Here is a 27,268-nt window from a genome sequence, read left to right on the forward strand (position 1 = left end):
CCTGGCCGTGGCAGCAGGGGCTCCAGGGGGAGCAGCGAGCGCAAGTGACCTCGTGTGTGTGTGTGTGTGGGGGGGCTCTCGAGGGGGTGAGGGGGCGCGCAGGGGGGCACAGCAGCTGGGGGCGAGGGCGAGAAGGGGGTGATACCTGTGACACGGTTCAAAGAGGTGGAGGAGGGGGACGGGTTTATCCTAAGGCCAGAGAGGACAGAGAGACAGAGTTACGGGGGGGGGGGGGGGGAGCGGAGGGCGCAGAGGGCCAAGGAGGGCTGAGGAGGCTGTGGGCGCCCGCATGGGTGCAGGGGCGTGGGGGCCCGGGGAAGGGACACTGGTCGTCTCAGGGCCAGAGCACCCTGTGGAAAAGGAAGCGGGGTGGGGGGAGGGGGTGGCGGGCGCCTTCGCAGCGCAGAGGGAGGGCCTGGGGCGAACAGGGCTCGGAGGAGGGCCACGGCTTACCCTCCAGGTAGTTCCGAGCAATGAACTTGAGGAGCTCATCGAGCAAAATGACTGGAAATGAGATCTTGAGGACCATGAGCCAGTGGGTGAGGTCCAGGGCCTGGAGCTTGAAGATCATCTGGGAGGGTAGGCGGAGGTGGTGAGGACCAGTGTCCCTCTTGGGAGTGGCCGGGCAGGGGCCAGGGTTCCGGCACCGCCCCAGCCTGACTCCCTCCTCCCTCTGTGCGCGCCCCAGCCCACAGAGGCTCCCCGGCTGCCGCCCCGAGTGGGCTCACCGGCAGAGGGTCGATGTAGAGGATGAGAAAGTGGAGGGACATGGAGAGGCAGATGGAGCCCAGCAGCCAGATGTTCACCCAGGGGGGCATCCGCAGGAGGGACTGGTTCTCAGAGAGGCTGCGAAGGGGAGGCCGGGCGGAGCCCAGGGTGGGGGATAGCAGAAGAGAACAGTGGTGAGCGCAGAGAGGAAGGGGGAGGACACAGCGGCCTCTGGAGGCGGGTGGGGCGGGCGGGCAGGCCCCACCTGTTCAGAGCGTTGCACATCTCAATGGTGACCAGCACGGACAAGGCCATGGTCATGGGCTCGGGGGCCTCAAAGACCTCGCAGTCCAGGCCCTCAAAGTCAGGGTTTTCCTCGTTGCACTGCATGAAGTGAGTCTGCAGGGGGAGGAGTGAGGAGCTGGGATCCCACAGAAGCCTCTGCGCCCCCCTCCTGCTCCCCGCCCTCCCCCCTCCTGCATCCCCCTACCAGCTGGCTGTAGGTGACATGAGGCCCGTCATCTGCGTACAGGAACCACCAGGCTGCCGCTCCCACAGTGGCCGCACCCACGTAGCCTGCGGTGGAGAGATGGGAGTTGGGGGTCACGGCTGGGGGCACGGGAGGTGTCAAGGGCTCGCAGCCGCCAACGGCTCGTTGAGGAAGAGGACCCATCGGGGTGGCTGCCCCAAGGGAGCAGGTGTGCCAGAGAGGGGTTTGTCCCAAGGGTGGGGAAGGAGTGCGGGGTCCCCCCTCTGTCCTGCTCACCCCCAATCGCCATGTAGCGGAAGAAGAGCCAGCCACTGATGAGGGGCTCCTTGGGGCTCCGGGGGGGCCGGTCCATGATGTCCAGGTCTGGTGGGTTAAAGCCCAGGGCCGTGGCTGGGAGCCCGTCGGTCACCAAGTTCACCCACAGCAGCTGCACGGGGATCAGGGCCTCGGGCAGCCCTAAGGCGGCGGTCAGGAAGATGCTGCCAGAAGGAGGCAGTCCCGTGTCCGTCCTGCCTCCAGACATGTGGCCAACCCCCCACCTCGCCGCCAGCCCACCCCACCGCCCCGCGTTCCTGCCAGGCGCCCGCCCGCCCAGGCTGCTCACCAGACCACCTCGCCCACGTTGGAGGAGATGAGGTAGCGGATGAACTGCTTCATGTTGTTGTAGATGGCGCGGCCCTCCTCCACCGCGGCCACGATGGTGGAGAAGTTGTCGTCGGCCAGGACCATCTCGGAGGCCGTCTTGGCCACGGCGGTGCCGGATCCCATGGCGATGCCGATCTCAGCCTTCTTCAGGGCGGGCGCGTCGTTGACCCCGTCACCTGTCTGATGGCAGAACGAGCAGGTGGGATGCAAACCCTCCTTGGGGGCTGATCCTCCCCTGTGCATCTCAGTCCCCCCGGGCCCCACCCCCATGCCCCCCCCCATCCAGCCCTGCGCAGCACCACCATCCGCTCACCATGGCCGTGATCTCATCGTAGGACTGCAGATACTCCACGATCTTTGACTTATGGGACGGTTCCACGCGGGCAAAGCAGCAGGCGCGACGGCAGGCCGCCCGCTGCTCGGTCAGGGGCAGGTCGTCGAATTCCCGGCCGGTGTAGGCTCGGTCGGCAACCTCCTCGTTCTCCCCGAAGATGCCAATTCGTCGGCAGATGGCAATGGCTGTGCCCTTGTTGTCCCCAGTGATCATGATGACTCGGATTCCGGCGTCCCGGCACAGCTGAATAGAGCCCATGACCTCCTTGCGGGGTGGGTCCAGCATGCCCACCACACCGATGAATGTCAGGTCCGTCTGGGGAAACGGCCGAGAGCGACAGGGTCAGGGAAGGACTCAGAAGATGAGCCAGGGAGGAAGCTCAGGGGTCAGGGGGGATGGTGGGAGATGGGGCCTGGTGTGCAAATCTCAGTGGGGCCTCGTAAGCCCAGGGGCAGGAGACGTTCCTTGTTCACACGCACGCCTGCAGGCCTGGCGCTGCCTGGCCCAGCGGAGGTGGCTGCCCATAGATATTTCAAGGAAAGAACTAGAACGGGGAGTTAGGGTAGTGGTTTCTGCCTTCGGCGGGCCAATCCAGGCTACCTGCCGGGCCACCGGGTCCCAACGAGAAAACGAAGGGGTGGACGCTAGTGCTCTGTGGAGAGCTGGTTCACTGCAAGGTAAGGCCCAGGCACCAGAGCGCAGGCAGGTCTAGCCCCGCTCTTGCATCGGGAGTATCTCACTGTGGAACCACGCACAGAACCGAGAACGCCCAGGGACCGCGTGGGTCTCTGCTTTGGCGGCAAGCGCCTCACCTCATCCCGGACAGGCCCATGGCCACCGGCACAGTAACCCTGGACCAACTATATGGTTCCTATAGTCCTTCCAGATTCTAGGTTCTTTCCTGTGATTCGAGGGGACGTGACGCAGCAGGACCCGACACGGGTGGAGCCAGGGAGAGGCGGATGACTTGGGGGCGAGGGGAGGCTTCCATCTGCTCACCTCGTACTCCATGAACCTGGCAGAATCGTCCAGGATCATCTCCTCTCGCTTCGGGGGGGTGTCCCGGGTGGCCAGGGCCAGGCAGCGCAGCGTGTCCCGGCCCGTGCCCCACTCCTTGATCACCGACATGATCTTGTCCTTCACCGGCCCCGTCATGGGTACCCGGGTGGTGCCAACTCGCACATAGTTACAGCGGTCAATGACCCCTTCGGGGGCGCCCTAGGAGACCAAGAGAGCTTTCAGAGACCACTGTCTTTCTTCCAGGGCACAGTGATGGGGAGCAGGGATAGGAGAGGGCTCTGGGATTAGGAAGAAGAGAGGGACTGAGGCCCATTCTGATTTCTGACCTTGACAAACATCTTGTTGCCCACAGCAGCCCGGGATTTGGCTGGGGAGCAGTAGACAGACATGGACTTCCTGTCCCGGGAGAACTCCAGGGTGAATTCCTTCTTCATTAGCTGTCGGATCACCTGGGAAAGAGGAGACGGAGAGGGAGGGGCCAGACGTGAGATTGGTGGGATGAGAATGACGATGCTGTGCTAGAAGGGCAGATCCCCAGACCCCTTAAAACATAGTCAAAAAGGATCTGGAGGTCAGAGCAGACCACAAGCCAAGTTTCAGACTGGAGCTCAGTCTGGTACCTATAGTGCAAATGGAGAGAACTTCAAGACTGTTGCTGCCGCTTTCTTACAGTGTCTAGTTTAAAGCACGACTGAAAGGGCGCCTGGGTGGCTCAGATGGTTAGGTGTCTGCCTTCGGCTCAGGTCATGATCCCGGGGTCCTGGGATCGAGTCCCGCATCGGGCTCCCTCCTCAGCAGGGAGCTTGCTTCTCCCTCTCCCTCTCTCTCTCTGTCTCTCATGAATGAATAAATAAAATCTTAAAAAACAAACAAACAAACCACGACTGCAACAGGATGGCACAGTATGGTACCGTCTAGAACTTTCAGTGATGGTGGGAATGTTCCCTAATCGGAACCATCCAATACGATGCCACTGAGCACGGTTATTCAGCATGGAAAATGTGGCTGGTGCAGCCAAAGAAGTGAATTTTTACTTTTATCTCATCTTAATTAATTTAAATTGAAATAGCTACACGTGGGCTCCTAGAGACATGTTATGGGACAATGCAGACCTACTGCCTGGCATGCAGTAATAAACACGCCACAAAAATGAACGCGATCCTTTTTCACCAAAGGCATCACAGAGATTTCAAAAGAAAACAACAGTTAGAGTAACAATAAGTAAAAAATCAGGTGATGTTTATATTAGCATTTGTAAATTCCTTCCACGCACTCTCTACTGATAGATATTTCAGTTGTTTCATGATTCCTGTCCTATTAGGTCAAGCAGCAATGGGCGTCTTACGTATATATATATAAAAAAAAAGAAAACAATGAGGAATGTGAAGAACATAATATACATTATGGAAATATTCATAGCAAGATCTTAGGAACAGAGTGGGGTTTGTTCACGTGGACAAGGGAAGCACCGCGATGGGTGTCCAGTCTCTGTGCCCGGCGCCACCCCTTCCAACTAGGGACACAACAGGAGGAAGGGTCATCGAGGGGGGCTGCAGCGAGGCAGTGGTGAGGGCGCATCGGTCCAGGGGCCACAGGGCCTTCCCAACGTTGGCCGGGCCAAGAACAGCTGTGGAGAGGCTGGCTGCCCATGCCGGCTGTGGTCCCCGCACCGGGCACAAGGCCCTGCCCGGCCGGACTGGTGGCCTCTGCCCCCTGAGGGTCCCTGGGTCCTGGCCTGTGCGACCCGGGGCCAACAAGGAACCCCGCGGGAGGGTGCGCCCAGACTCACCGAGTTGCAGGCATTGGCCCTCTCCACCTTCGAGAGGTTTCTCACGTCGGTGTTGAATACATTCATCTTCTCCACCAGGGTGGTGAGTGCGGTCTCGGTGGCCTCGCCCACCTTTTCGTAAACACCTTTGGTCTGAGAGCACGGAGGAGCAAGAGACGGTAAATGCCCTGCACTCCTGGCCCCTTGCTCCCACCTTCCCCCTAGAACGGGAAGGGCGCCAGCCACTCCCTCCGCCTTCCACCCAGGAGAGGCCTTGGTACAGGGCGTCCCCTTCCCACGTGGCCTGGTGCAGAGGCCTGGCCTCAGCCAGCTGGAAGGGGACGGAGGGGCTGCGTCAGGGAGCGGAGAGGTTACCTCATTGAAGTCCAAGGAAGAGTCATTGCAGAGGGCACAGATGGTGGCCAGCTCCACCAGCCCATCGTACTGCCCTGAGCGGACTGGCTTATCGTTCTTCAAGCTGGCAGCGGGGCGGGGAGGAAGGAAGGCAAAGAGACAGGTAGAGGGGAAGGAGAATAGGGACCGAGGCGCAGAGAGAACATGGGGAAAGTGGTGAGGGACCGTTGGGGGCGTGGTCACCCATGTGGAGGCCACTCGGGTGGGAGAGAGAACAAGGTCGGGAAGGAAGAGGAGAGAGAAAGGAAGATAAAACTAGAGGGAGGCCCCCGGGGAGAGAAGTGGGGAGGGCTGTCTGCGGGGGCCACGGGGAGCTGAGGGGAGGACTTCCGGGGACTTACACCTCTCCCTCTGGAGCGTAAGTGGAACCAGTGATGGAGAATTCGTTCAGGACACAGATGTTTCCGTCCACCTTGTCGATGATAAACATCTGCAGGGAGAGGGGCATGGGCACAGGTGTCTAGTTGTCACCATCCCCGAAGGCGGTCGGCACCGAGGGGAGGCTGCTGCCCCATCCCTCTCCCGGCCACCCCTGCAGACTAAGTGAGCCTCCCCGCCACTCCCTTGCCATCATCCTCCATGTCTGGTGCTCGTGGCCTCCAAACAAAAGGCCCTAGTTTCTGCAGGCCACACTGGAGGCTCCTTTGGACGAGTCAACAAAAGGAGGCGTGCGCAACAAGGGACACGAGAGCCTGTGGCCCCGCTGTCGCTCCAGCCGCTCACGGCCAGATCTTGCCGTTTTGCAGGAAGAGCCTGCAAAATTCAGGGTTTTCTTCTGTGAAATCTCTTGACTTTCAAATGGGGGCAATCAATTCACTTTTAGGAAACGGCAGGAGCCTGTGGTCTGGCTTTGAAGCCTGGGCTTTTGAAGGTCCTGGAGAAGAGCCGCCGCCCTGAACTTCGGCCCGCGGCGGGAGGGATGGGGCTTCAGACGGGCTCCAAGAGACAAAGGTTCTGCGGTCAAGTAAGTGTGCAAAACGCTGGGTGAAATGAAGTGGAATGTCCCCCTCTCTTGACGATGGGCCTTCTCTGAGGCTTTCAAGTGCGAGTGAGCACGGGGGTCTCCCCAAGGAGTGCACGGTACAGCCCTTCTCGCCCTGGTTTGACCGCACAGCCCTCGAGTCTCAGAACGACAATGTATGCTTCATGGACATGCTCTCTCACAGAACCCTGTTTAGGGCAGGGGCTCTTTGCCCGGGGTCCCTGAATGATCCCCCCGCCCACACACACACACCTCTTGACCCCCTGCCAAGAGGTGTGGGAACTTTTTGGATGGCAGGGAAAAAAAATGACACCTATTTTCTCTCTGACATTGAGCATTTCCTCCCAATCACGAATGCGAGCCTCGGACCACATGGATATCAGCAGCACCTGTGACTGCCAGTGACAGGCCCAAAGCTCCTTTCCTAACACATCGCACTGTTGCAGAGCCCTCAAAAAAGCTCACTGCTTGAGCACTGCTGGACCTGCTATGGAATGCATTCGTCCCAAAGTGGAGGTGCGACCGCAGCACAAACGTGTTTTTAAGATATTTTGATAACTGTATTTCAATCGCTGGTTTCCTCTGTAACCCAGTGCATTTTTTAAATGAGAGTCCTGTGTATTTTATTTTATACATTTGGACTATCATCCCGAGAGGAGGTCCAGACTGCCGAAGAGTCTGGGGTGCAGAAGAGGTTAAGAGCCCTGGTTTAGGAAATGCTGTTCCAGATCAGTGGGGCCGGGCTACCCAGGCCCTGCCACAGAAGACCAGTCTGGGGGGCTGGGAGACAGAGGAGTCCCCCCCATTCATCCTTTTCACAGCTGGTAGGGTGGCAATCTACGCCTGCCCTCCGCGCATTTCCTTCCCCGGCCAGAAGGAGAAGCTGCTAGGGATGAAGGGCTGACCCCATCTTTGGAGGGCTCATGTCACCCCAAAGGCCGTCTTGGGAGTGGGAGTCGCCCACCCTTCCCTGACCTTGCACACAGACATCTGGTTGGTGGTGAGGGTGCCCGTCTTGTCAGAACAGATGACAGAGGTGCAGCCCAGAGTCTCTACGGAGGGCAAGCTCCTCACGATGGCATTTTTCTTTGCCATCCGCCGGGTGCCCAGGGCCAGGCAGGTGGTGATGACTGCAGGAAGGCCTGTGGGGAGGAAGGGGAGGGCGTGAGGGACAGCACCCTAGGAGGTCGGGTCCCGATCCCTGGAGCCGGTAAATGTTACCCTACTTGGAAAGGGGGCCTCTGCGGATTCGATTAGCCCATGGCAGGAAAAAGGGAGCTTGCCATACCTTCTGGGATTGCGGCCACAGCCAGGGCCACGGCGATCTTAAAGTAGTAGATGGCCCCCCGGAACCAGGAGCCCCCATGGACAGGATCGTTGAAGTGGCCGATGTTGATGAGCCACACGGCCACGCAGATGAGGGAGATGACCTTGGAGAGCTGCTCCCCAAACTCATCCAGCTTCTGCTGCAGGGGGGTTTTGTCCTGTTCTGTGGCGGCCATTTGGTCACGGATCTTCCCAATCTCGGTGCTCACACCAGTGGTGGCCACGATGCCCACGGCCTTGCCAGCGGCAATGTTGGTACCCTGAAGGGCGGACAGGAGGTGAGGAGTCGGGCGAGAGGCGACCCTCCCACTGCACCCGCCCAATGGCGGGCCTCATCTCCTCATGCCGCCAGGTCTCTCCCCTGCCGGGGCCTCTGGCTCCAGCGCATGACAGCTGGCCCCGCATGGCTCACCGAGAAGAGCATGTTCTTCTTATCCTGGTTGACAGCTCGGGGGTCAGGAACAGGGTCTGTGTGCTTGATGACAGATACGGACTCGCCTGCGGAGAAGGAGCCAAGAGGTTTTCAGATGACATCATGTCCTCCCATGCTTCCCAGCCCTGACTCTGGCCCTGCTTGGCAGGACAGGGCCTGGTGGGGACCAAGCAACAGTTCTGGAGGAAGGCTGAACTCTGGCAAAAGCATGTGGGAAATCCATCACACTTGGAGTAAAAAGACCTTGACCGGAGCCCCAGCTTGACCACTTACAAGCTGCATAACTGGGGATCACTTAACCTCTGTTCTCTATAAAATGCGGACGATAATATATAGACTTCAGAACCAGGTCTTGGCGAAAGTCAAAGAAGCTTTTTTATGGGACAGGGCACGGTCAATGACAGAGCACGTTCCTGGGAAGGAGACGCCCCCGCCCCTCACTCCATTGGGCAGGGGCTCAGGCAGCCACCTCAGGCCAGCCCAGCCTTGCCTCCTTGCCCTGACCACAGGGAAGGCTCGCTGGCTCTTCACCCTCTCTCTCCCAGTGGAGAAACAGAAGCACCTGTGGTTTTAAGTGCGTTTGGACCCCCCCTATCTTGTCCGGGAATCTATGGTTCCTCACTTGGGGCTGGGGGCGGGGGTGGTGCTTTTGAGGCAACAAGGCAGCTCTCTGGACGTCTGAATGTCCATGAGGAAGGATGGGGTCGATGACCGTCTGGAGAATGGGCACAAACGTCCTGCCCTCTCCCATGACCCCTTGTGTTTCAGGCTCGCGACGGTGAACAAAGCTGAGCCATGCTGACGTCACTGGCGTGCTAGGGAGCCAGGAGGGGGCTGGCTGCTCTCTTTCACCCACCTGCAGTTTCATCCCTGTGTGTCCACTCAGCTCCCCACCTCATCCCCACGCCCCCTTGAAGCGTCCTCCCAGCCGGCCCACCGGACCTGTCAGGATGGACTGGTCAACCCGGAGTGTGGTAGATTTGATGGTCAGGATGCGGATGTCCGCGGGGACTTTGTCCCCCACTGTGTGGAGAGAGTAGATGAGAGTGAAGTCAGTTGAGAAAGGAGCTTTCTTCCTTCCCAAGAAAAGCCCAATCTTTGTCTGACTACCTCACCTCGTCCTTCAGGTCGCCGGGGCTGGGTGCCCACCCTGGGCTTGAGTCGGGCCCTTGGCGTGGGCTCCTGTAGCCCCAGCAAGCATCCCCCTCTCAACACTCATTCCAACTGCTCCCTTGTTTCTTTTCTCCCCTCCGTGGGCTGTGAGCCCGTGAGAGGGCCCGGCGCATGGCCTGGCACATAGCATGTGCTCAATAAACATCTATGCTGAGTGGCTGAAGGGAAAATTAGGAATGATCCAGTTGTGTAATGAGACAGCAAAACAGAGAGGGACACAAGAGCGAGAAAGGTGGGGAGAGAAGGGCAAGAAAAAAACGAAAAGAAACAGGGTGAATTTGAGAGATGCGCCTCAGAGGGGACAGGAGGTCGTGGAATCACAGGGGGGGCATGAGGGACCAGGAAGAACCAGGAGAAAATACGAGAATTGAGAAAATCTGTGTCGAGCAGGACAAAAGGTGGAGCCAAGGGAAGGGTGAGAAGAGCAGGAGCTACAGGAGAGGGAGGAGCCTCAGGGGCGGATGGGAACGGTCCCACAGGGCCTGGTGGAGAGCGCCCAGCAGAAACCTGCCAGGCCCCGGTCTGCATACCTGAGGGAAGGCAGGAAGCCACGGTGGGTGAGGTGAGTGAGCCGGGGAGATGGGCAGGAGAGACGGAATGGCGGGGCAGGAGGGAGCCGAGCAAGAGTGGGGTGGGGGGGCAGGCCACAGCAGTTGCACGGGAGGGGGTCACCCCAGGAAACCACCTTGCAGGTAGGCTGACAAGACAGATGATGCCCCCCCTGGACTTCAGGGCCTTTGAGGAGGCTAATCGCCTCCCAGGGCCTCTGCCTCATCCCGCCTAGTCCCACCGATGGTACTGGGGACGGGGTTCGTTGGGCCGCTTCCTTTCCCTGTTTCTGAGGTTCCTCCTCCTAGGCCAGAGGAAGCTGACGGAGGAGGGAGGAGGTCGGCCACGGAGTTGGGCGGGACACCCTGTCACCCAAGCCCAAGCGATATTTATAGACATTCATGGCCCTGTGACTCCAAACTGTCACCAGGGCAGGACGGCCCTGTGATGGTGCCCCGGGGTCTTCAGCCTGCCCTCCCTCCCTCTCCCTAGGCCTCCCATGGTGGCAACTGGGGAGTCTAGTGGAGGCAAGCAGGCCTAGATACTTTCCCCTCTGCCAGGGGCCTAGAGATGTGGGAAGGCCTGTGCAGGGCAAATATAAAAACCGCTGAAGGGGGCAGAATCCCAGTAATCTTAGCCACCCGGCCCCCACCCCTCCCTGGTCAGGCATTAAGTGTCCCTCACCGGAGAGGCGGGGCCCTTCCTTGAGCTCCCCTCCTCCCAGGTCCCGTGCTCCCTGCTGGGGCCTGAGTTTCCCTTACATGGTTGGGGGCTTGAGCCTTTGGCCCCCCTCCTCCCTTCCCCTTCAAGAAGCCTCAAGGGCACCGAGAGGTCAAGATTTAAAGCTGACCAAGCTTGGGGGTGGGTGGAAGGAGAGAGAAGCCAGGCCTCGGGAGGGGGGTGGAGACAGGACCATTGGCAGGGACTGGGTTCCACCTGTTGCTTGCAAGTGCAGGGGAAGAGGAGGGGGAGCAGGGGGTCCGCCTGAAGCATCAGGGACAGGACTGGCTGTTCCTGCTGAGACTCTGACAGGGAGGGGTGCTATGGCCACAGTGCCCTCGGATGACCTCCTGAGGAGTCTGAGAAGGAGAAGCGAAGACTCTGCGGTCCCGGCTACCTCCCGGACATCAGAATCGGCCCACCCCCCCTGCCCCGCCCGCCCTCACCATACGCATCCTCTCGGCCTCGAAGTCAAGGCCTCCCTTCCTGGACTACTCACTCCCATCACTCACCGGCCACCTCCACGATGTCCCCGGGGACAATGTCCCGAGCCTTGATCCTTTGCACTGACTTGCGGTCAGCCCGGTAGACTTTCCCCATCTCGGGTTCATACTCCTTCAGAGCCTCGATGGCGTTCTCTGCATTACGCTCCTGGAGGGACAGGGTGGAGGAGACGAGGGTCATCAGAGGGAGGAAGGTTGTGGAATGGGAGGGCACTGGCCGGGCAGGATTAGGAGGGGCAGGGGCCAGAGTCCTGGGGGAAACAGGGACATGACAGAGGAAGAGGCAGGCCACGCAGTCCTGGCGCCTGGCATCGGGGAGTAGACAAACCCTGCATGAGGGTAGGTATGTGTGTTGAGGTAAGGAGGTTCAGGGGAGAGAAGAAAAGAGAATCAGAGAAAATCAGCAAGCAAGGGACAGGAAAAGTAGAAGGTGGTAAGGGAAGAGAAGGAAAATCAAGCTAGAATTTATTGACCTGCTACTATATGCCAGGCACAGGGCTGGGCACTCCACAAGCATCATCCTATTCCAACTCAGCACAACTCAGGGGCAGGATTATTAGCCCTATTTTATGAGTGAGGACACTGAGGCTGAGAGAGGTGAAGGAACTTGCCTGGGTTATGGAGCCAGCTAGTGACAGTGGGAACGCCGGTCTCCCATCTCTTTCCTGCACTCCATCCCCTTTCCAAACTGGGCATTGGGAACGGAGAACACTTCCCAGAGGAAGTGACGGAGGAGGAGGAGACTGGGAAGGGAGGCTGGCTCTGTGTTTAGTGTCAGGATGTGAAGGAGTGAGGAGGGGTCATGGCTAACCTGCCAAACCCCCACGATGGCGTTGGCAATGAGGATCAGGAGGATGACAAAGGGTTCCACAAAGGCTGTGATGGTCTCTTCGCCTTCCTCAAACCAGGCCAGCACCTGGGGAGCGGGGGGGGGGGGGGGAAGACTAATGGTAATAAAGCCCCTCCAACACATAAAGAAGGGCAACTGGGGCACAAACGTGCACAGGAGCAAACGGGGCTGGGCATCACAGGGATACGGCAGCCCCTCATCGGTCTGAGGCCCGACACACTCCGAAGTGCAGACTCACACAAGCGCTGCCGCCGCTCTCATGCAGTGGGAACCGGCAGGTGTACACATGCACAACTCAGGGTTTAGCTGGGAATGCTTTGGGTTTTCCCTGGCCAGGTTGTTGGACTGCAAACAAAGCTCACAGGACACCCGGGCCAACGACGTCCTGCAGCCACATCCATCCCACGGGAGCCAAAACTCCATAGGGAAAACCCTGTGGTCCTTGGAGACGCCGGGGGGGGGGGCACAGCCCTCTCCAACAGCCCAAGGCAGGGAAGCTCCAATTTCATGAGGGAGCAGGAGGGGGGATAGTGTTACGGGGCCTCCTGTACACACCCCACCCCAGCTGTTGCCACTGCCAGGCAACAGCCACAGGCAAATGTCAAGGAGCAAATCTGAGAAGGGAGAAGGGAGAAGGGAGAAGGGAGAAGGGAGAAGGGAGAAGGGAGAAGGGAGGCCCTGCCAGCTAGTACTCAGGGGCCCAAAGGGCCTCCATGAAGGAGACCCGGGGACAGGGAGACTTCTTTGCCCCCAGTCTTGTCTTCCGGCAGGACTAAGATGTTAAGGAAGAAACTCCAGGAGGCAGGCAGGCTGCTGGGGTGGTGGGTGCTGGGGTGGGGTGGGGGGAGCTCCCAGGCCAGAGAGGTGGCGGCCCTGCAGCTGCGAGGGGCCCCCCGGGGAGGGCGGGCAAGGTCAGGCCGGGCGGGTGAGGAGGGGTTCCCAGGAGTTCCAGCCCTGATGGGCGGCCGGCAGCGGAGCCCGGGGACAGGTGAGGGGTCTGGCTGGGCCTTCGGGCGCACTCGCACTCGGAGGCACCCTCACACCAGCCGCTCTTTCCCGCCTCTGGGAGGAAGTCTTTGCCGCGACCAATCGGCGCCAAGAGGGCGGGGCGGGGGCGCCAGGAGGCTCGGGGATTGGTGGAGCGGCTGCGCGCCCCGGGGCATGCCGGGAGTGGTGGTGGCCGGAGCGCAGGCGAGTCTGAGCCTGAGCCGGGGAGCCCGGCGCTTGGGGGGGTAACCCGAGCCCTCGAAGCCCTTGAAGCTGCGGGGGTGGCTTAGCTTCAGTGTTTTGGCTGAGAACACCCTTAAAGCTTAAAATAAAACCTGCCTGTGGGGTGTGGAGGAGGACCGAGGCGTACGCGCATCAGCGCCCCCCGCCCCCCTCAGTCTGGAAGAGGATGCTGAGGGCTTGGACCAGAGGAGCTGAGGAGGCGGAGCCCCCCGCCCGTAGATGCTCCAGACCCCCGACCCACACCCCAGCCGGCCCCTGGATGCCTGCCCACACTTACGAAGGAAATGCAGGCGGCCAGGAGAAGGATCCGCACCAGGAGGTCTTCAAACTGCTCTACCACCAACTCCCACAGGGACTTCCCTGGGGGCAGAGGCAGGGGAGGGGGCCCCTACGGGTTAAGGTCTGGCGGATGAATGGCTGGGACTCTTAAGTGCAGGCTGGGATCTAGGGCCTGAGAGTGGCCTGACTTCCAGCCTGAGCAGGAAGGTTCTGGGGTGATGAGCAGGCCTCTTGGTACTGAGAGGGGACTGAGGGAGCTCACTAGGAGTCCAGAAACAGGCTCCTTAAAGTGGTAGTGGGCAGTTAGTTGCTCAAGGGCTGGAGGCCTCATGGAGAAAGTGCTTGGAAACTCCTGTCCCCAGCCAGACTCTAACCTCTGGGGAAGGTATTTGCCTCAGGAGTCAGTAGGGAGAAGGTGGGGAGAAGGGAGTGGGGCACGGTTGGCGGGGAAGGGGGGGTCATTAAGAGAGCTTAGGGATTCCAGTAACTTACCTTCTTCAGCAGGGAGCTCTACCCAGGGAAGAAAGAAGAAAAGGACATATTCATTTGGGGTTCAGTCTAATGCCTCCCACACCCAGGATTCTGGCTAAGGTAAGAGAATCAGGCCACCAAAAGGGCATCTGAGGTTCACCAAGGTCATCCCATAAACCTCCCAAAACTCTGAGTCTCAGGGACCTTGTCTTGTCAGTATCCTCTTACCCCCTGCAGTCACTGGACCATGGCCCAGCTCGTCCCCAAGGTACTCTGGAGGGAGAGACTCCAGTGTGTGTAAGTGTGTGAGTGTGTGTATGTGTTTGTGTTGTGGGGGAGCAAGAGGGCGTTACTGGCCTCTCCTCCAAGAGACACTTACCATTGGGGCCATATTTCTCCAGATGCCGCTTCACTTGGTCCGGGCTAAGGCCTGCAGTCTCGCTCACCCCAAAATAGGCCAAACATTCTTCTGTGGTCTTGGAGTGTGCAGCCTCCATTGTGCTCCCTTCCTGGGGGCCAGGGGGTGGTGCGCTCCTTCTGGGGGGGTTCTCACGCTTCGGGGGCCTTCCTCAGTGTACACCTGCCTGTTTGTCTGGGGTTCTTGCTTTTCTCTCCTGCCCCCCCCCCACGTTTTTCTTCCTTCCACGAAACTCTGACCCCCGTCCCACTTGCAGCAGCCGGCCACCCCCCCAACCCCCAGCTGGTCCTTATGAGGGAGTAGGGGGGGCCAGGCTCCCCCCCCCCAGATCAGGGATTGGCTGGCTGAGGCTCTGGCAGGAGGGGTCAGAAGAAAGATATTTCTGCTGACAGAGGGGGAACAGTGGGGCTGCAGCCTGAGATGTCACTCATAAGGGAAGCTAAGGTGGCCCCAGCCCCAGGGAAGCGGGGGCAGGGAGAGACTTCACTGTCTGTGTTTTGCTGACCCCTCCCTCAGTTGTACCGAATTTCCCGTTCCAAAGTCATCCCCTGCAGTTCTTCACCCTCCTACTCCCTGGCCTCCACCTTTCTCTTTCCCCTACTCCCTCCCACCCCACCCACTCTCAACCTGTTTCTATTGCCAGCCTCCTTCCTCACCCGGTTTGCTGAAAGGGCAGCAGATACTCCAACCTTCAGGGGACGGAAGAGGGGGACATCCTTTGGGGGCCAGAGGAAATGGCTCTAGAGGGACAAGGGGAAGTAGGGAGGGGAGAGGGTCAAGGGGGCAGGGCAGAAGACGGTAACCCTACCCTCGGGAGGGGTTGCTGCAGCCATCAACAAGGGATTTAGTGTCCAAGCCCTGGTGAGCAAAGCCAGGACTGCTTGTCTCTCCCCCAAACTACCCCCCCCATCGCTCTAACTCGGCCTTCGGGGCCCCCTCCATCCCTGGCAGGGAATCCCCCCCCACAAGAAAATGGGATACCCAGGCAGCCAGGTAATCCAAGAGGCTACAGAATGTGCTGATGGCAGAGGAGGAAAGATCAATGTTTCAGGATGGGGGCAGGAGTCACCCCAAGTCCTGGAATGAGGGCCTCATCCCCCACTGTGTTAACTCAAGGAGTTCACATGGCAGACCCCAGATGGTGTGTAGTCCACAACCCACCCTGGCCCTGAAGTATCTCCTCCAGGGGAGAGAGGATCAGAGGCTGCGTGCTCAGGTGCTGGGCATACCCCACGGGAAGAGGCGTAAGGGAAGAAGGGGTGTCAAGGAAAGGGGGCTGGGAAACTGGATAGAGCAGAGGCTCCGGGCCAAAGGAGTGGGGAGGGGGCAGATTGATGGGGACGGGTCTAGGGGAAATAAGGACAGAACAGAGCTGGGGAGAGAGAGACAGGGCTGCCAGGGTCAGAGGGAAGTCTGGGGAGCAGTGGGGAAAAGGGACAGCAGGGAACTGGCATGCGGCAGCCAGGTGGGTGGGGGCCCAGGACTGGGTGCAAAGCCACAAGTTGTTGCTGAGCGGCTGGCCTTGGTGTCAGCTTCCTCGTCGAAGCAGCTGCTCTGAGCCCCCCACCCCCACCCCTGCTCCTGGATGGGGGCGTCTTTTGGTTACTATCAGGGCAGCTGCTGGAGGAGCAGACCCAGGGTAGCCTGGGCTGTGGGCAGGGGAGGAAAGGGGGCAGCGAGAGGAGAGAGTTTCAGTGAGAGTTAACAGTGGAAGATCAGGGAGGGGAAGAAGGAGCCTCAAGTCCTTCCTGCGTCCAGGCCTTCAGCTTCCTGAGCTGGACAGTCAGAGGAGTGTGGGCCACTGAAAGGGTTCTCCAGGCACTCAAGTTCCTGAGCAGATGATGGCAGAGGAGACGGCAGGAGAAGGAAAGGGAAGCCTCACTTTGGGGAACAGGCAGGCCAGCAGGGGTGGATGGCACTTAAGAAATTAGCCCCCCATATTTATCCCTTCCTCTGCCTGAACTTGGGGGAAGGGGAGCCTCCTGGGTGAGTTGAGGACTTGGTGCTCCTTCCCTCCCCCTTTTCATGGTTCCCACAAACCCCTCCCTTGAGCTGTGACCTGAGGAGGGGGGCTCAGACAATGGGGTCACATCCACAGGCACCTCCATCTGGCCCAGCACCCACCTTCTTAGGCCAGAGTCAGGCTCAGCATCTGCCAGGCCTTTTGGTGCTCTCTGGCTTCTCCCTGCCACCACCTGGAGGAGTGACCGGGGCGCTGTCTGAAAGGAACAGGAATGCCCAAACATGGAGAAAGGGGAGAAGACTGGAGGGATTGAGGCTTCAGGGGAGCTGGGAGCAGGAGGCTGAGGACAGGAGGCAGCCTTTACAGCACGCTGCCGCCAGCGGGGCCCTTTAAGGTGACCCCTCCCACCTCCCCCAACTTCCCAGAGGGGAAGCTGAAGCCAGAGAGGGACAGCCACCCAACTGGAGCTGCAGAAGGCGGAGCTGCAGAAGGCGGGGCATCAGGGGGGAGGACGGGGAGGCTGGGGCTGGGGTTTTGGACGGGGATGGAAGAAGGCGCTGGTTCTTGGATCCCTCCCCAGGGGGTCTCCAAGGTGTTCCTCCCCTCCTAGGAGGGCTGCAGCTGGGAATGGGAGAAGCCTGGTTCTGAAGGACAGGGACATAGAGCCTGGCCAGTCCCTGACAGGTCCCGAACTTCAGCTCAACCATCCTTAAAGGGAGGCTTAGAGGGAAACAGTCTCTTAGGCTCCTCCAGCCAAGGCATGCACATCTTGGGGTGGGGGTGGGGGGATGCTCCTTGGCCCCTTCCACCACCCCTCTTCAGGAGGCAAGTCCCTGAGGCTGGCAGGGTTTCGGGGGAAGGGGAGCCTCGCAGCACCAGCTGCTGCTAGATTAGGAGGGGATCAGGTCCTGCTTACCCTGGGGCGTCAGAGCCTTCACTCACCACCTCCTTTTCCAGAACACAGCGTCCAGCTCCCCAAACCATCCCCTCCTTTGCAAGGCCAGTTCTATCCCCAGTCTCCTGAGGTCAAGGTTTGGGGGAGCCCCAGGGATTATACAAAACTGGGAGAGCCAGCAGGCTTTCCCAGGCTAGCCCCCAGCCTGGGTGGCCTGTGAGCCCAGCTGTCTGCTGTCCATCTCCCAACAGGACGCAAGGCCCAGAATAGCAAGGTCATAAGCATGGCTAGGGCCTCCTGGAGGTGGGGACAGTGGCTGAGGGGTGCGAGAATATAGGCCCCATGCTGCCTGGGAAGGAAGGTGAGAGGCAGCACTGGGTGGTGAGGAAGGGAGCGGGCCAAGCAAAACAGGTGGGATTTTTCAGAACCTGGCCCCTCCTTGTGGGTACCCACCACTCGCAGAGCTGAGAAACCCAAGGGTGCCCTCCACTGGAGGGCATGGCTGCAGTTCAGTTCAGAGAGCAGAGCCTGGGCTGGATGGGGTGCTGCAAGGGGGTGGGGGATGTTGCAAGCTCATCCCCATGGGGCTGAGGTCACGTGACCTCAGTGGGCCAGTGGGGATGGAGCAGATGTGGAAGGTGGAAGGTGGAAGGCAGAGCACGGGAGGCTGGATCTTCGGATTTTCAGGAGAAGCCGGTAATCTGAAGTTCTGTGGGAAATCCTAATGGAAACGCTATCCAGGCCAAGCAGATCATGTCCGCAGCACCAACCCAGATAAAACTTCCCACTTGACAGATGAGGACACTGAGGCCTAGAGAGGCTAACACCTTGCCCAGGCCAAACAGCAAAGGAGAGGAAAAGCCAGGAATGAAAGCCAGTGTTCTTCTGTATCTACCCTCCAGCTTCCCAGCTTGGCCCCGGGAAGGGGGGCAGCCAGGCTGCCCTCGGGCCCCTCTGCAGCCAGGCTCTGTGGCTGCCACATTACATCTCTCCCAACACAGCCACCGTGCCCCAGCCCCGGCCCAGCGGTCTCTGCCTGCTTTCTCCCTAGGGTGGGAAGCCTTCACTCAAGGATTCGGAGCAGGAAGGGTCCTCAGAGGTTGCCAATCCTGCTGCTCACTGTCCTGTCCCATTAAGAGAACTCGGCTGGGGACCCTGGGAAGCACTGTTTGGCTCAGCCAATGGCACAGCCCGCAGGGGAGCGATGGGCCCGAAAGCATGGGGCTGGAGGGCAGGGGCACTTGACCTGACCCAGCCTTCCGGCCTCTCAGCTCCGGAGTGGGCACCGAGTGGGCTGCCTTCCTGACCCGCCTGTCCCAGCCCCCACTGCAAACACTGGCCACAGCCATCGTGATGGAACTGAAATAAACCCTTTTATTTATTTATGCTTCTCCATTTTGTTTAAAACAACAACAACAACAACCTTAATATAACTGACAGCCCTTCCCCCTCACCCCTCCCCGGGCTGGGGGGCGGTTAATGTGGAAATGGCCCCCAGGGGTGGGGCTGACCATAACAGCCCCTCAGGGAGGTAATGGAGCCCAAATCCCCTGCCCAGGGGATGGGGCACCTGTAGTGTATGAACTGGGGAGTTAACAGGGTTCTTGAGCCTCTTCTTGTACCAACATAGATGCCCTTGGCCGTCAAGGGTCAGGAAGCACGTGGGGCGGGGATTCCTACCGCTCCTCTCCGTCCCTGCCCAGCCCCAATCTCACCAACTAAGGGCTGGGGAGCAAGAAGAGTGGAGAAAGCGCGGGGTAGGGTGTCTCACACGAAAGAGTACTGGTTATTAATGGCTCTGGGATGGCCCCCTTCTTCTCCATCGCCCCCTAGTGGTAACTGCTGGAGCTGCACCATCGCGGTGGCCCCCGCAGCCCCACCGGATCCAGCGCCTCCCTGGGCCTCCGCGCCTGGGGCTACCGCCTCTTCCAATTCAACCATGGGGACCAGCTCAACCATGGGGACAAGCTCTTCCTGGACCCCTCCAAAGCCCGCTTTCTCTTTCTCTTGCCTCTCTTTGGCTGCTGTGGCTGCTGCTGCCGCCACTTCTGGCGCCCCCGTCGCCTCTTCTGCCCCAGGATGTGGGGGATCTGTCCATGAAGGGGGCTCAGGGGGCTGGGGTGGGTCATGGGAGGTGTTCGGTTCTGGATAGGAACGGTAAGAAGACAGACTGTGGAGGGAGGCCAGCTCTGGCGGGGCCCTCCCCTGCACTCGCCCCCCAGGAGCCATGTGCTATCTCCCCCACACCCCATCTCCTGAGCAACCCCCCCCCGCCCCGGCCATGGAAGATGGATCATGGGCGGCGGTGAGAGGGGGACCACACTTACACACAGTCACTCGCTCCGAAGGGCATGAGGGTGGAGGAGGCATCGGGGTAGCATCGATCTCCCTCGCACACCCCTGCATGGCTCCCGGCCTGCTCCCGGCCTGGGGGGGGGAGGGGCAACGTGGGGACAGATGGGACGTCGGGGTGGGGAAAAGGAGAGATCAGACAGGGACATCAGACGTCAAGGGAGGAGGGGGGTGGGGGATCAGACCAAGCATCCCCAAGAAGAACAGGCCCAAGGCAAGACCGACAAGGGGCAAAGACAAGGCCGAGGAGGATGGATCCAGGAGACACACAGGTGATGGAACACGGGGGTCTGATGGAATGGGAATGCACCAACCCGACTTCCGCTTCCTCCCGGCTCCGACACGGAGCCCGCTGCCTCCCTACGTCCTCAGTGTCCTGCTCCCCCTTCCAAAGCCCCACACCCAAGGACCTTCGCTACCCTACTCTCCCTCACGAAGCTGCTCCTCCTCACAGCCCCCCCGCCCCGTCTTTCTGGCACACACACCTCCTCACTTCTTGGGTGCACGGGCACCTCCTCCCCTGCAGACCTGCTCTGCTCACCCTGCTGTCGCTGGGAGGACACGACATAGCTGACAAGAACAACGTCACTGGAGCCTCCAGACTCCAGAGGGATGGGGTGCACCCGGAAATGCTCGAGCATATCGAAAATGGACTGGAACCACAAGTGCTGGACCCGGCACTGACCCTCCTCGTTCAGCGACAGGCGCAGGTGCTGAGGGCAGGGCAGGCAAGGTGAGGCAGGAGCCCACGCCCCTGCCCGCTCCAGAAGCCTCCTCCCCGGCTCCCCTGGATGGCCCCGTTCCCCGCCCCCCCCCCGGCCCCAGCAAGCTCCCCGCAGGGAACACAGCCTTTTCCTCCCTCACCTTGGCCTTGCCCTGGAAGTTGAAAGTGAGCACGTATTCACCCCGCCTCGTCTCACTCTGCCGTACCAGGAAAACACCGTGGGAGCCGGTGCCTCCGGCTAGCACTAGCTGCGCAGCCTTGAGTCGAGAGAGCATCCCGTGGAACCAAGGGTACCCTGAGAGGGGCTGGTCCCCTTCACCTCCCTCTGACTCCCCCTGGAACAGGAATGATCCTTCAGGAAGGAGAGAGGGAGGGAAACCGGGGTGTCAGGGAAGCCTCCCCCATCCTGGGAGAAGAGAAGCCTTGCTTTCCCTCCACCTGCCGCTCCCCGCCCCCACCCGCCACCCCCGTCCGATCCCTCAGAATCCCGAGACAAGAGTTTCGGGAAGGTGGGCAACCAGGCCCGGAGGCAGACACACGCTCTCACCTCTGGTACCTGTGGCCGCTTCTGGAGTGTCCAGGGGTGGGTAGGGGGCTGCGAGTGGATGAACTGTGCCCGCTGGGGGCCCCTCTTCGATGGGGATGCGGGGGGGCAACTCTGGGGGAAGCAGTTCCATTGAGTCAAAATGGGAAGCAGCAATGGAGGCGGAACTGGGGGAGATGGACGCCGAGGGGCGGTCTGAAAGGCCCCCATAGGCCCCTGGAAAAAAAGGGAGGAGGGTGGAGTTGAGAACTGGAGAAACTACCCTGTGTGTGCTGGCGGTCATCGGGCTGAGGTGCCCGCCCCTTCCTCGAGCACTGGCCCGTCAGTCTGACCGACTCCTGAGGCTCCAGGCACTGCTAAGGGGCCGCAGCATTACTGCAAGGACGTCCTAGGATCCAAACCTGCCCGTTTTTCCTGAATCAACAGCTGAAATGACAGCGACTGTTACAGGAGAGAATTCCTCAAGTATTCTCGCATTAAAAAGCATCCTTTTTTGGCCTACAGGACGAAGTCCCCAACTCTCAGAGGCATCAAAGATCCTCCTTCTATTAATTGGCCCAACCCAACCACCCTCTCACGTTAGTTTGTATTCCTGGAGCCTCTGCGGGAGCCTGATCATCCTGTCTCATTCTCCCAAAGCTCTAGGGCTCTCCCTACCTCGCGGCTGTGCTCTGGCCATCTGCTTCCTTCCTCCAAGCCCTGTTCTTTACTCTCACCTCCCCTGTGTGGTATGCTGTCTATTCCACCTTCCCCGATTCTCTTCCTCCTCTGAGCTCCCAAGGCGCTTCCCGCTTGTGCTGCTCAGAGGACACTAAGCCCAGGCTCTCCACTTCGGAGTCCTGCTTTCCAGAGGGAGTGATAGCTTGTCAACTCAGCTAGACTGGGAGCCCAAAGAGAGGACAGGAAGCGCGTCTCAGGCATCTCCAGGTTTCCCCATCCTGCCCCAGAGCCTAGCACACGGTCAGGTATGTACTCAGGCCCAAGCCTACGGGAATGCTGTAGCTGTGTGTGGGGTCCGGAGAGCAGGGGGGCAGGGAGCAGACTGGCACAGCCCCAGTCTTTGTCAGGGCCTCTCAGGTGCCCTCCAAAAAGCCATTTCCCCCTCCCTGGTCTTAGCTGCCTGAGGGGAATGGAAATGAGGGGACTTGTGAGGTCCATCCTAGCTCCAAGATTCTTCAGTCCATTTGTTTACTCAGTGAGCACAGCCAGGGTGCCTGGCACCACGAAACCTAAACCAGAACAGAGGAGCAGGACAAAGGGGATAGTGGCATCTGGAAAGGTGAGCTGGGCCAGCTGGACTCACGTCTCTGGGCGTGTATGGCTGGGCCTGTGTATGTCAGGCCAAGAAATAGAATCTAGATCTGATAGCAACGACATACGTACAGAAATGCAGAGTAAAAGCAAAACAAATATGTGAACGAAGTGCTCCAGAAGCTTGGGGAAGAGAGCTGTTGTCTCCAGCCAGCGCGGAGGTCTGCATGAGGCTTATGGAAAAGGAGGAAAGGCCAGGCACAGAAGGCTGGAAGGGAGCTGGCATGGGGCTCATGCAAAGCGGGCATGGGGATGGTTCTGAGTGGCCGTCTGTGGCGTGGCACGTCCTGGGACAAGTGAGACATTCGGTGGGAAGGGGTGGGCAGCTGAGGGGCAGGAATGGGGTGCACGGTCGAGTTGGGAGAGAGGGGCCCAGGCCTGGTCCGCAGCCCTCTGAAGTTCCGCCCTTACCCTGTGACAGGCGGTCGTTGCTCTCGCTGGCTCCCAGCAGCAGATCCTGGCTGGGCAGACTCTCTGAATGATTGAGGCAGGGCAGCTCCAGACTGTCTGTGTTCTCCCTTGTAAGGAATGAGGTCCCAGGGGCCAGGGGGAGGGTCATGGGGCGGGGACTGGTGGCAGGGCAGGGTCTGCGGAGACAGAGACAGGGGACACGGTGCTGTGAGGAAACCCAGCGGGTGAAAGGCCCCAGGCTGCTCCCCCGCCCCACCTGGGTCCCTCAGTGACAGCAGACAGGCTCCTCACCCCGGGCTCAGGCACTCTTGGATGTCAGACACCCAGGCCTTCACATGCAGAGCATCGGCTGTCTCCAGGATGTACTCCGAGGGGCCTTCCACCTACGGGGACAAGAGGAGGCCCACAGGCCACTTCCAGGTCCGGGGGCCATAAGCCAACCCTAAGGAGAATGAGAACATCCTCCCTCTCTTCCCTCCTCCCAGGGAAGCTACAGCCCCAGGGACACGCTCTCCAGGCCCTGGACACACAGGCACCTCTTTCCACGAAGGCCCTGGCTTCAACCTGCTCCGCGAGCTTGCTCCCCAGCACAAGCGCTCCACGAGGGCGGGAGCCCAGAGCTCCTACCTTAACCACAAACGTGTTCTCCCGGTCAGGCATCTCCAGGGCTGTGGTTGTCCGCACGTCCGTGATGGTAGAGCAGGGAATGCTGAGGCGAGGCCGAGACGCCTGGGCAGGGAAAGAGAACAAGTTCCAAACTGTTGGTGTGCGGGGACCACCTCTCACTTCCCTCCAGAGATCTGTCATCTTTCCTTCTCTGTTCTAAGGGAGTTAGACAAAGGGTCCTAGCACTACTTTTCCAGTCCTGCCCATAGTCACTACCCCAGCGTCAAGAGCTAGCTTTAAAAACCAAAGTGAGCAGTAAAACAAAACTAAACCGAACCAAACCCAAGCGAGCAAAGCTAAGCACGTGGGCTGTTCCACTCTGGTGGCTCAATGGTCTGCTCCCAGTCACCCGCCCTCCTCGGGGCCTCACCTTGGGCGGTACAAAGAACTCCAGACGACTTCCTCCTCCGCCTTCTCCTTCGCTTCGGAGCAGCAAGCGACACTTCTGCCACTGAGGCTGCCCTCCTCCCCCTGAGGTAGGCCCAGCTGCCCCTCCTCCTCCCCGGCCCACTCCAGCTGGGTCAGGGGCTGCCTCTTCAGCCCCCATGAAACTCAGCAGCTCTTCCCTCTGCACCATCCCTGCTCCATCCTTCAAGGCCCCCCCTCCCCGACTGAGTCTCAGCCTCTCAAATCGGTGAGTCCATCGGTCCCCAGGGGATGTTCCATCACTAACTGGTCCCCTGCCAATGGTCCCGGCCCCACCAGAGGAGTTGGAGTTGCTGTTTCCACCCAGGACTGGGGGGCCTGATGAGGTCTCGAGGGGCCCGGCCGGGGAGGGAGGGTCAACCGTCCCCCGCCACTGCAAGATGCCACGGACTGAACCGCGGACGGAGCGACCCACTGAGCGGAGGGAGAAGCGTTTCTTTAGCTTCGGCTTCGAGGAGGTCGTAGAAGAGGAAGAGACTGAGGAAGGGAGGGGGCCGGCCAGGTCCTCAGATGATCGAGAAGGGCCCAGCACAGCCAGGGGCCCGCCCACCCTGCAGCTCTCAAGGGACAGGTCATGTGGCTGGATCTCCGCAGCAGGACTCAGGGGAGCCAGGATGGGTGGCGAGAGGGAGCCGGAGGCCCGGGCCACCTCAGCTTCAAAGTGCTGCAGGAAGAGTTCAGCAAAACGGCGGGAGAAGGCAGCCTCAGCCCCGGGCCCTGCGTACTGGGGGTGGGAGGCCAGGTAGAGGCGAAAACGGCGGGCAAAATCCAGGGCAGCAGCCCGGGCATGGGACTCGCAGAACTCCCGCCAACTAGGAGGAGGGGGTGGTGGCAAAGGCGGAGGAGAGGGGGAGGCCCCATCCTCCGGGGAAGGGGCACCATTCATGACGGTCCCCAGGAGGCGGAGAGGGGGAGCCTGTGGGGAGGGGCAGCAAAGAGGGAAGCGGCCAGAAGACACGGGGTGAGCGGCAGCAGCTGCAGAAGGAAGAGAGGCACATACACCGAGTCACTGCTGAGGGGGGACTGGGGGCCGAGCCCCGCCCCCAGCCGGACTCCCCACTCTGGTCAGGACTCCTTGGAGAGCCATGGGGAACACCACACCGACCCCCCCCTTTCCCAGATCCTCACACCGCACACGCACACGCCGCAGTCAGCTGGCTCCCCGGGGTCCAGCCCCGCACCTTCCCTGCTGTCTTCCCAACCCCACTCCCCCTGGCTCGGGTTCCAGGAGTGACAGACGGCCGTGGAGCACCTTCCTCTAAAAAGGAATCTTTATCACTCACGCCACCTCCCTTCTCTAAAACAGGTCCTTCAAGATTTATCACATGCTTCCCATGTGCTGTTCTTACCTTTCCCTGCAACAGGCTTTAATAACCTTGACAACAGATGAGGAACCCGAAGTTCACAAAAGTTTCAGAACTCCAAGCCTACGGTTTTGCCCACTGCATAGTGCTCGTCCCCAGGGACTGGCTGCCCCGGCCTCAGGCACGGCCCCTCACGGCCCCTCACTGCCCCAGCTCTCAGGGGAGCTAGGTCTGTAGCACTTACAGACCCTGTCTCAGGGGATCCTGAGGTCCAGCTCTGAGGAGGGAGGCTGCTCAGGAAGGAGGATGGATGGATGATGGATTGAAACCGCACTTGTCCTGAAGGCGGACCCCAGGGCCCAGCACCCCGGCACGGTGTGACCGAGGCTCAGAATGGTCACAGCCCGCTTCTTTGGTGCCTTCAGCCTGGGGCCCAGAGGCAGCAGCACCAGGCGGGGAAAGACTGTGGGTTGGGTCAGAGCAAGTCTCTGTTGGCCACAAAGTAAATAAAACATAACAGGGAGCTGGGGCCCTAGGCTTTTTCACTTCCTCTTCTTTCACTGGGGAGTGTGCCCTAAAGGCTGGTTAGCCTGGTGGTTAAGGCTATGGGATCTGGAGTCGGACTCGGGATGAAATCCCAGCTCTGCCACCTACTAGCTGGGTGATCTGGAACAAATTATATGTCCTCTCTGAAATGCAGATTTATAGCTATAAGGCAGAGCTAATGATCCCTAACCCATAGAATCGTTGGGAGAATTAAATGGAACATGTCAGGGCTCGACACAAAGTAAGCACACAATAAACCGCCGCCATGACTACTATCTTTATGGGTTCCAATTCTTCTAAAAGAGAAATGAAAAAACAAGAGGGCTCCCAAGATCTTACAACTAGCAAGTGGCAGGGCTGGGCATGGCATTTATAACCCATGGCTCTTTGTTAGTGTTCCTCCCCCATATTATACTGGAAGATGACTGGCACCAGGACTGGGGGGGGGGGTGTGTGTGTGTGTGGGAAGCTCAAGAAAGTCTCCCCAAACCTCAGACTCCTGCTCAGACCGACAATCAGCGACCCCTCCCCTTCCTCCTTGGCCTAGACCCTACACATTCAGATGACTCCAACCGCGGGGACAATTCCAAACCAATGAGAAGAAGCCAAGAGATGCAAGAGTCATGGAGCACAGGGGAACCGAGCCAAGAAGTGCAGACACAGCAGGGAGACCAATCTCCAGGCAGAGGCCACCTCAGCTCACACAGGCCCACCCAACCCTCTGCACCACAGGCAGACCCAGCCCCCTTCAGGCCCGCTGACCCTGCGGCTCCTGAGCTGGTGACTCAGTTTCTCTTCTGCCAGGCAGGACTCAGACACATTTTCCCGGTGCACCTGCCTCTTGGCTCAGTTCTGAAATTTCCCGAAGGGCGGGTGGTGGAGGGTGCAGGCTCCGCTCCCGGCTCGGACCCTCTGGGCCCGGTGGTCAGTGCACTCCGACCCGCTCCTACTCCCTGGACACCCTCGACCCACCCATTCCCCGGGGCCGCAGCCGCCTCGGGACCAGCCCGGTCCGCAGCACTCTGCGGAGCCGAGCACCGCCCCCGCCTCTGGCCCCCCTACGCCCGCCCCCACCCAGGGCTCCTCTCAGGCGCCGGGGCCGGGTCGCGGAGAGGGAAGAGGTACTTGAAGAGGGGGGTTCCGGTTCCGGTCCCACCTGCATCTCGGTCCCCGCGGTTTGCTCCGGCGGCGGCGGCAGCTCCCGCTCCCTGCCCCTCCCCCCGCACTCCGCGACTAGCTCCCCGGCCGCCTCTGCGCAGGCGCCGGGACCCCTTTTCCCGTCACCGAAGGAAGCGACCATAGAGAAGAGCGGCGAGAGGGAAGGGCACCTAAACACTTACTTCCGCCATCCTCCTATTCCGCGCAAACCCTTCGAGGCCTGAGAGGTGGGGATTCTCTGGAGGCTCAGGGGCTTCTCCGGTTGCACCTAGAAGGGACCACAAAAGCCACTGTGGGAAGGGGTTCCCACCAGGTGCCCTCCCGGAGGAAACTCGGCACAAAGGAGAGGTGTCAGCCGTAGAGAAGCCAGCTTAGGGCATAGAGTTCCGAGGCCCTGCTGTAGGCTAGAGTAGCCGCCGGGTACCGGAAGCCAGCGAGATGAGGTGGCTCTTTGCAGGGCACGCCGCTGCCTAGAGCGCCTGGCCCTGCGGCTGAGGGGTTCGCGGACACCGCCCCCAACGAGCCCAGCGAGGGAAGACGCGGGTGACCTTGGTTGAGGCCCCGCGAAGAGGCGGAGCCTGAACTTACGACCTTGGCTTCGCTGAGCAAAGGGACTGGAGGTCTAGTAGGTTCCATCTGAGACGGGAAATAAAGA

The 27,268-nt window shown here is 60.2% G+C and overlaps 2 protein-coding genes and 1 long non-coding RNA gene across 8 annotated transcripts in view; 1 reads left to right on the forward strand and 2 right to left on the reverse strand.

Moving 5' to 3' along the window:
• The window catches only part of ATP2A1 (ATPase sarcoplasmic/endoplasmic reticulum Ca2+ transporting 1), a 15,045-nt gene extending 544 nt beyond the window's left edge, over nt 1-14,501 (reverse strand). Inside the window, exons 1-22 of one of the 3 annotated variants that reach the window (XM_028096790.2) lie at nt 14,275-14,501; nt 13,917-13,934; nt 13,423-13,505; nt 11,877-11,981; nt 11,075-11,213; nt 9,063-9,143; nt 8,100-8,185; nt 7,650-7,947; nt 7,337-7,503; nt 5,721-5,809; nt 5,341-5,443; nt 4,987-5,118; nt 3,524-3,646; nt 3,177-3,395; nt 2,157-2,492; nt 1,803-2,023; nt 1,475-1,677; nt 1,199-1,284; nt 974-1,107; nt 729-846; nt 454-571; nt 146-189 (exon numbers count right to left, since the gene is read on the reverse strand). In XM_028096790.2, the coding sequence (XP_027952591.1) occupies nt 185-189; nt 454-571; nt 729-846; nt 974-1,107; nt 1,199-1,284; nt 1,475-1,677; nt 1,803-2,023; nt 2,157-2,492; nt 3,177-3,395; nt 3,524-3,646; nt 4,987-5,118; nt 5,341-5,443; nt 5,721-5,809; nt 7,337-7,503; nt 7,650-7,947; nt 8,100-8,185; nt 9,063-9,143; nt 11,075-11,213; nt 11,877-11,981; nt 13,423-13,505; nt 13,917-13,934; nt 14,275-14,392 (2,982 nt within the window). In that variant the 5' untranslated portion in view covers nt 14,393-14,501 and the 3' untranslated portion in view covers nt 146-184. Of the gene's footprint in view, nt 1-145; nt 190-453; nt 572-728; nt 847-973; nt 1,108-1,198; nt 1,285-1,474; nt 1,678-1,802; nt 2,024-2,156; nt 2,493-3,176; nt 3,396-3,523; nt 3,647-4,986; nt 5,119-5,340; nt 5,444-5,720; nt 5,810-7,336; nt 7,504-7,649; nt 7,948-8,099; nt 8,186-9,062; nt 9,144-11,074; nt 11,214-11,876; nt 11,982-13,422; nt 13,506-13,916; nt 13,935-14,274 lie in introns of those variants that run through there. The other 2 variants (XM_028096787.2, XM_028096791.2) reach the window with 2 other exon arrangements.
• On the forward strand, nt 13,953-18,552 carry LOC114203445 (uncharacterized). Its single transcript, XR_003607983.1, has 2 exons — nt 13,953-14,015; nt 18,223-18,552. It is a non-coding gene; the product is annotated as an uncharacterized LOC114203445 (long non-coding RNA).
• On the reverse strand, nt 18,523-26,688 carry SH2B1 (SH2B adaptor protein 1). Of its 4 annotated transcripts, XM_028096792.2 has the most exons (10): nt 26,612-26,688; nt 23,550-24,580; nt 23,141-23,242; nt 22,805-22,896; nt 22,514-22,689; nt 20,795-21,007; nt 20,388-20,599; nt 20,009-20,236; nt 19,499-19,598; nt 19,226-19,315 (listed from the first exon to the last, which is right to left on the reverse strand). In XM_028096792.2, coding segments are annotated over exons 2-10 (2,067 nt in total). In that variant the 5' UTR covers nt 24,492-24,580; nt 26,612-26,688; the 3' UTR covers nt 19,226-19,313. The 4 variants fall into 4 exon arrangements, with proteins under 4 accessions (XP_087885190.1, XP_087885189.1, XP_027952593.1 ...); XM_088029063.1 differs by lacking the exon at nt 26,612-26,688 and having other exon boundaries at nt 19,202-19,315; nt 20,065-20,236; nt 23,550-26,502; XM_088029062.1 differs by lacking the exon at nt 26,612-26,688 and having other exon boundaries at nt 23,550-26,503.
• Between the last annotated feature and the right edge of the window lie 580 nt (nt 26,689-27,268).

This window comes from Eumetopias jubatus, unplaced genomic scaffold (assembly GCF_037043125.1).
Source record: "Eumetopias jubatus isolate StellerSeaLion01/CBP00866 unplaced genomic scaffold, mEumJub1_p1.0 scaffold_12, whole genome shotgun sequence".
NCBI lineage: Eukaryota > Metazoa > Chordata > Mammalia > Carnivora > Otariidae > Eumetopias > Eumetopias jubatus.

What these genes read in the sequence shown, in the direction of transcription:
- SH2B1 (XM_088029064.1), bottom strand. Translation starts at nt 24,491, where the DNA reads ATGAATGGTGCCCCTTCCCCGGAGGATGGGGCCTCCCCCTCTCCTCCG. An exon ending in CAAGAGTGCCTGAGCCCGGG is followed by an intron (nt 22,690 to 22,804) that starts GTGAGGAGCCTG and finishes CTGTCTCCGCAG; the next exon opens with ACCCTGCCCTGCCACCAGTC. An exon ending in CAACGACCGCCTGTCACAGG is followed by an intron (nt 21,008 to 22,513) that starts GTAAGGGCGGAA and finishes CTTTTTTTCCAG; the next exon opens with GGGCCTATGGGGGCCTTTCA.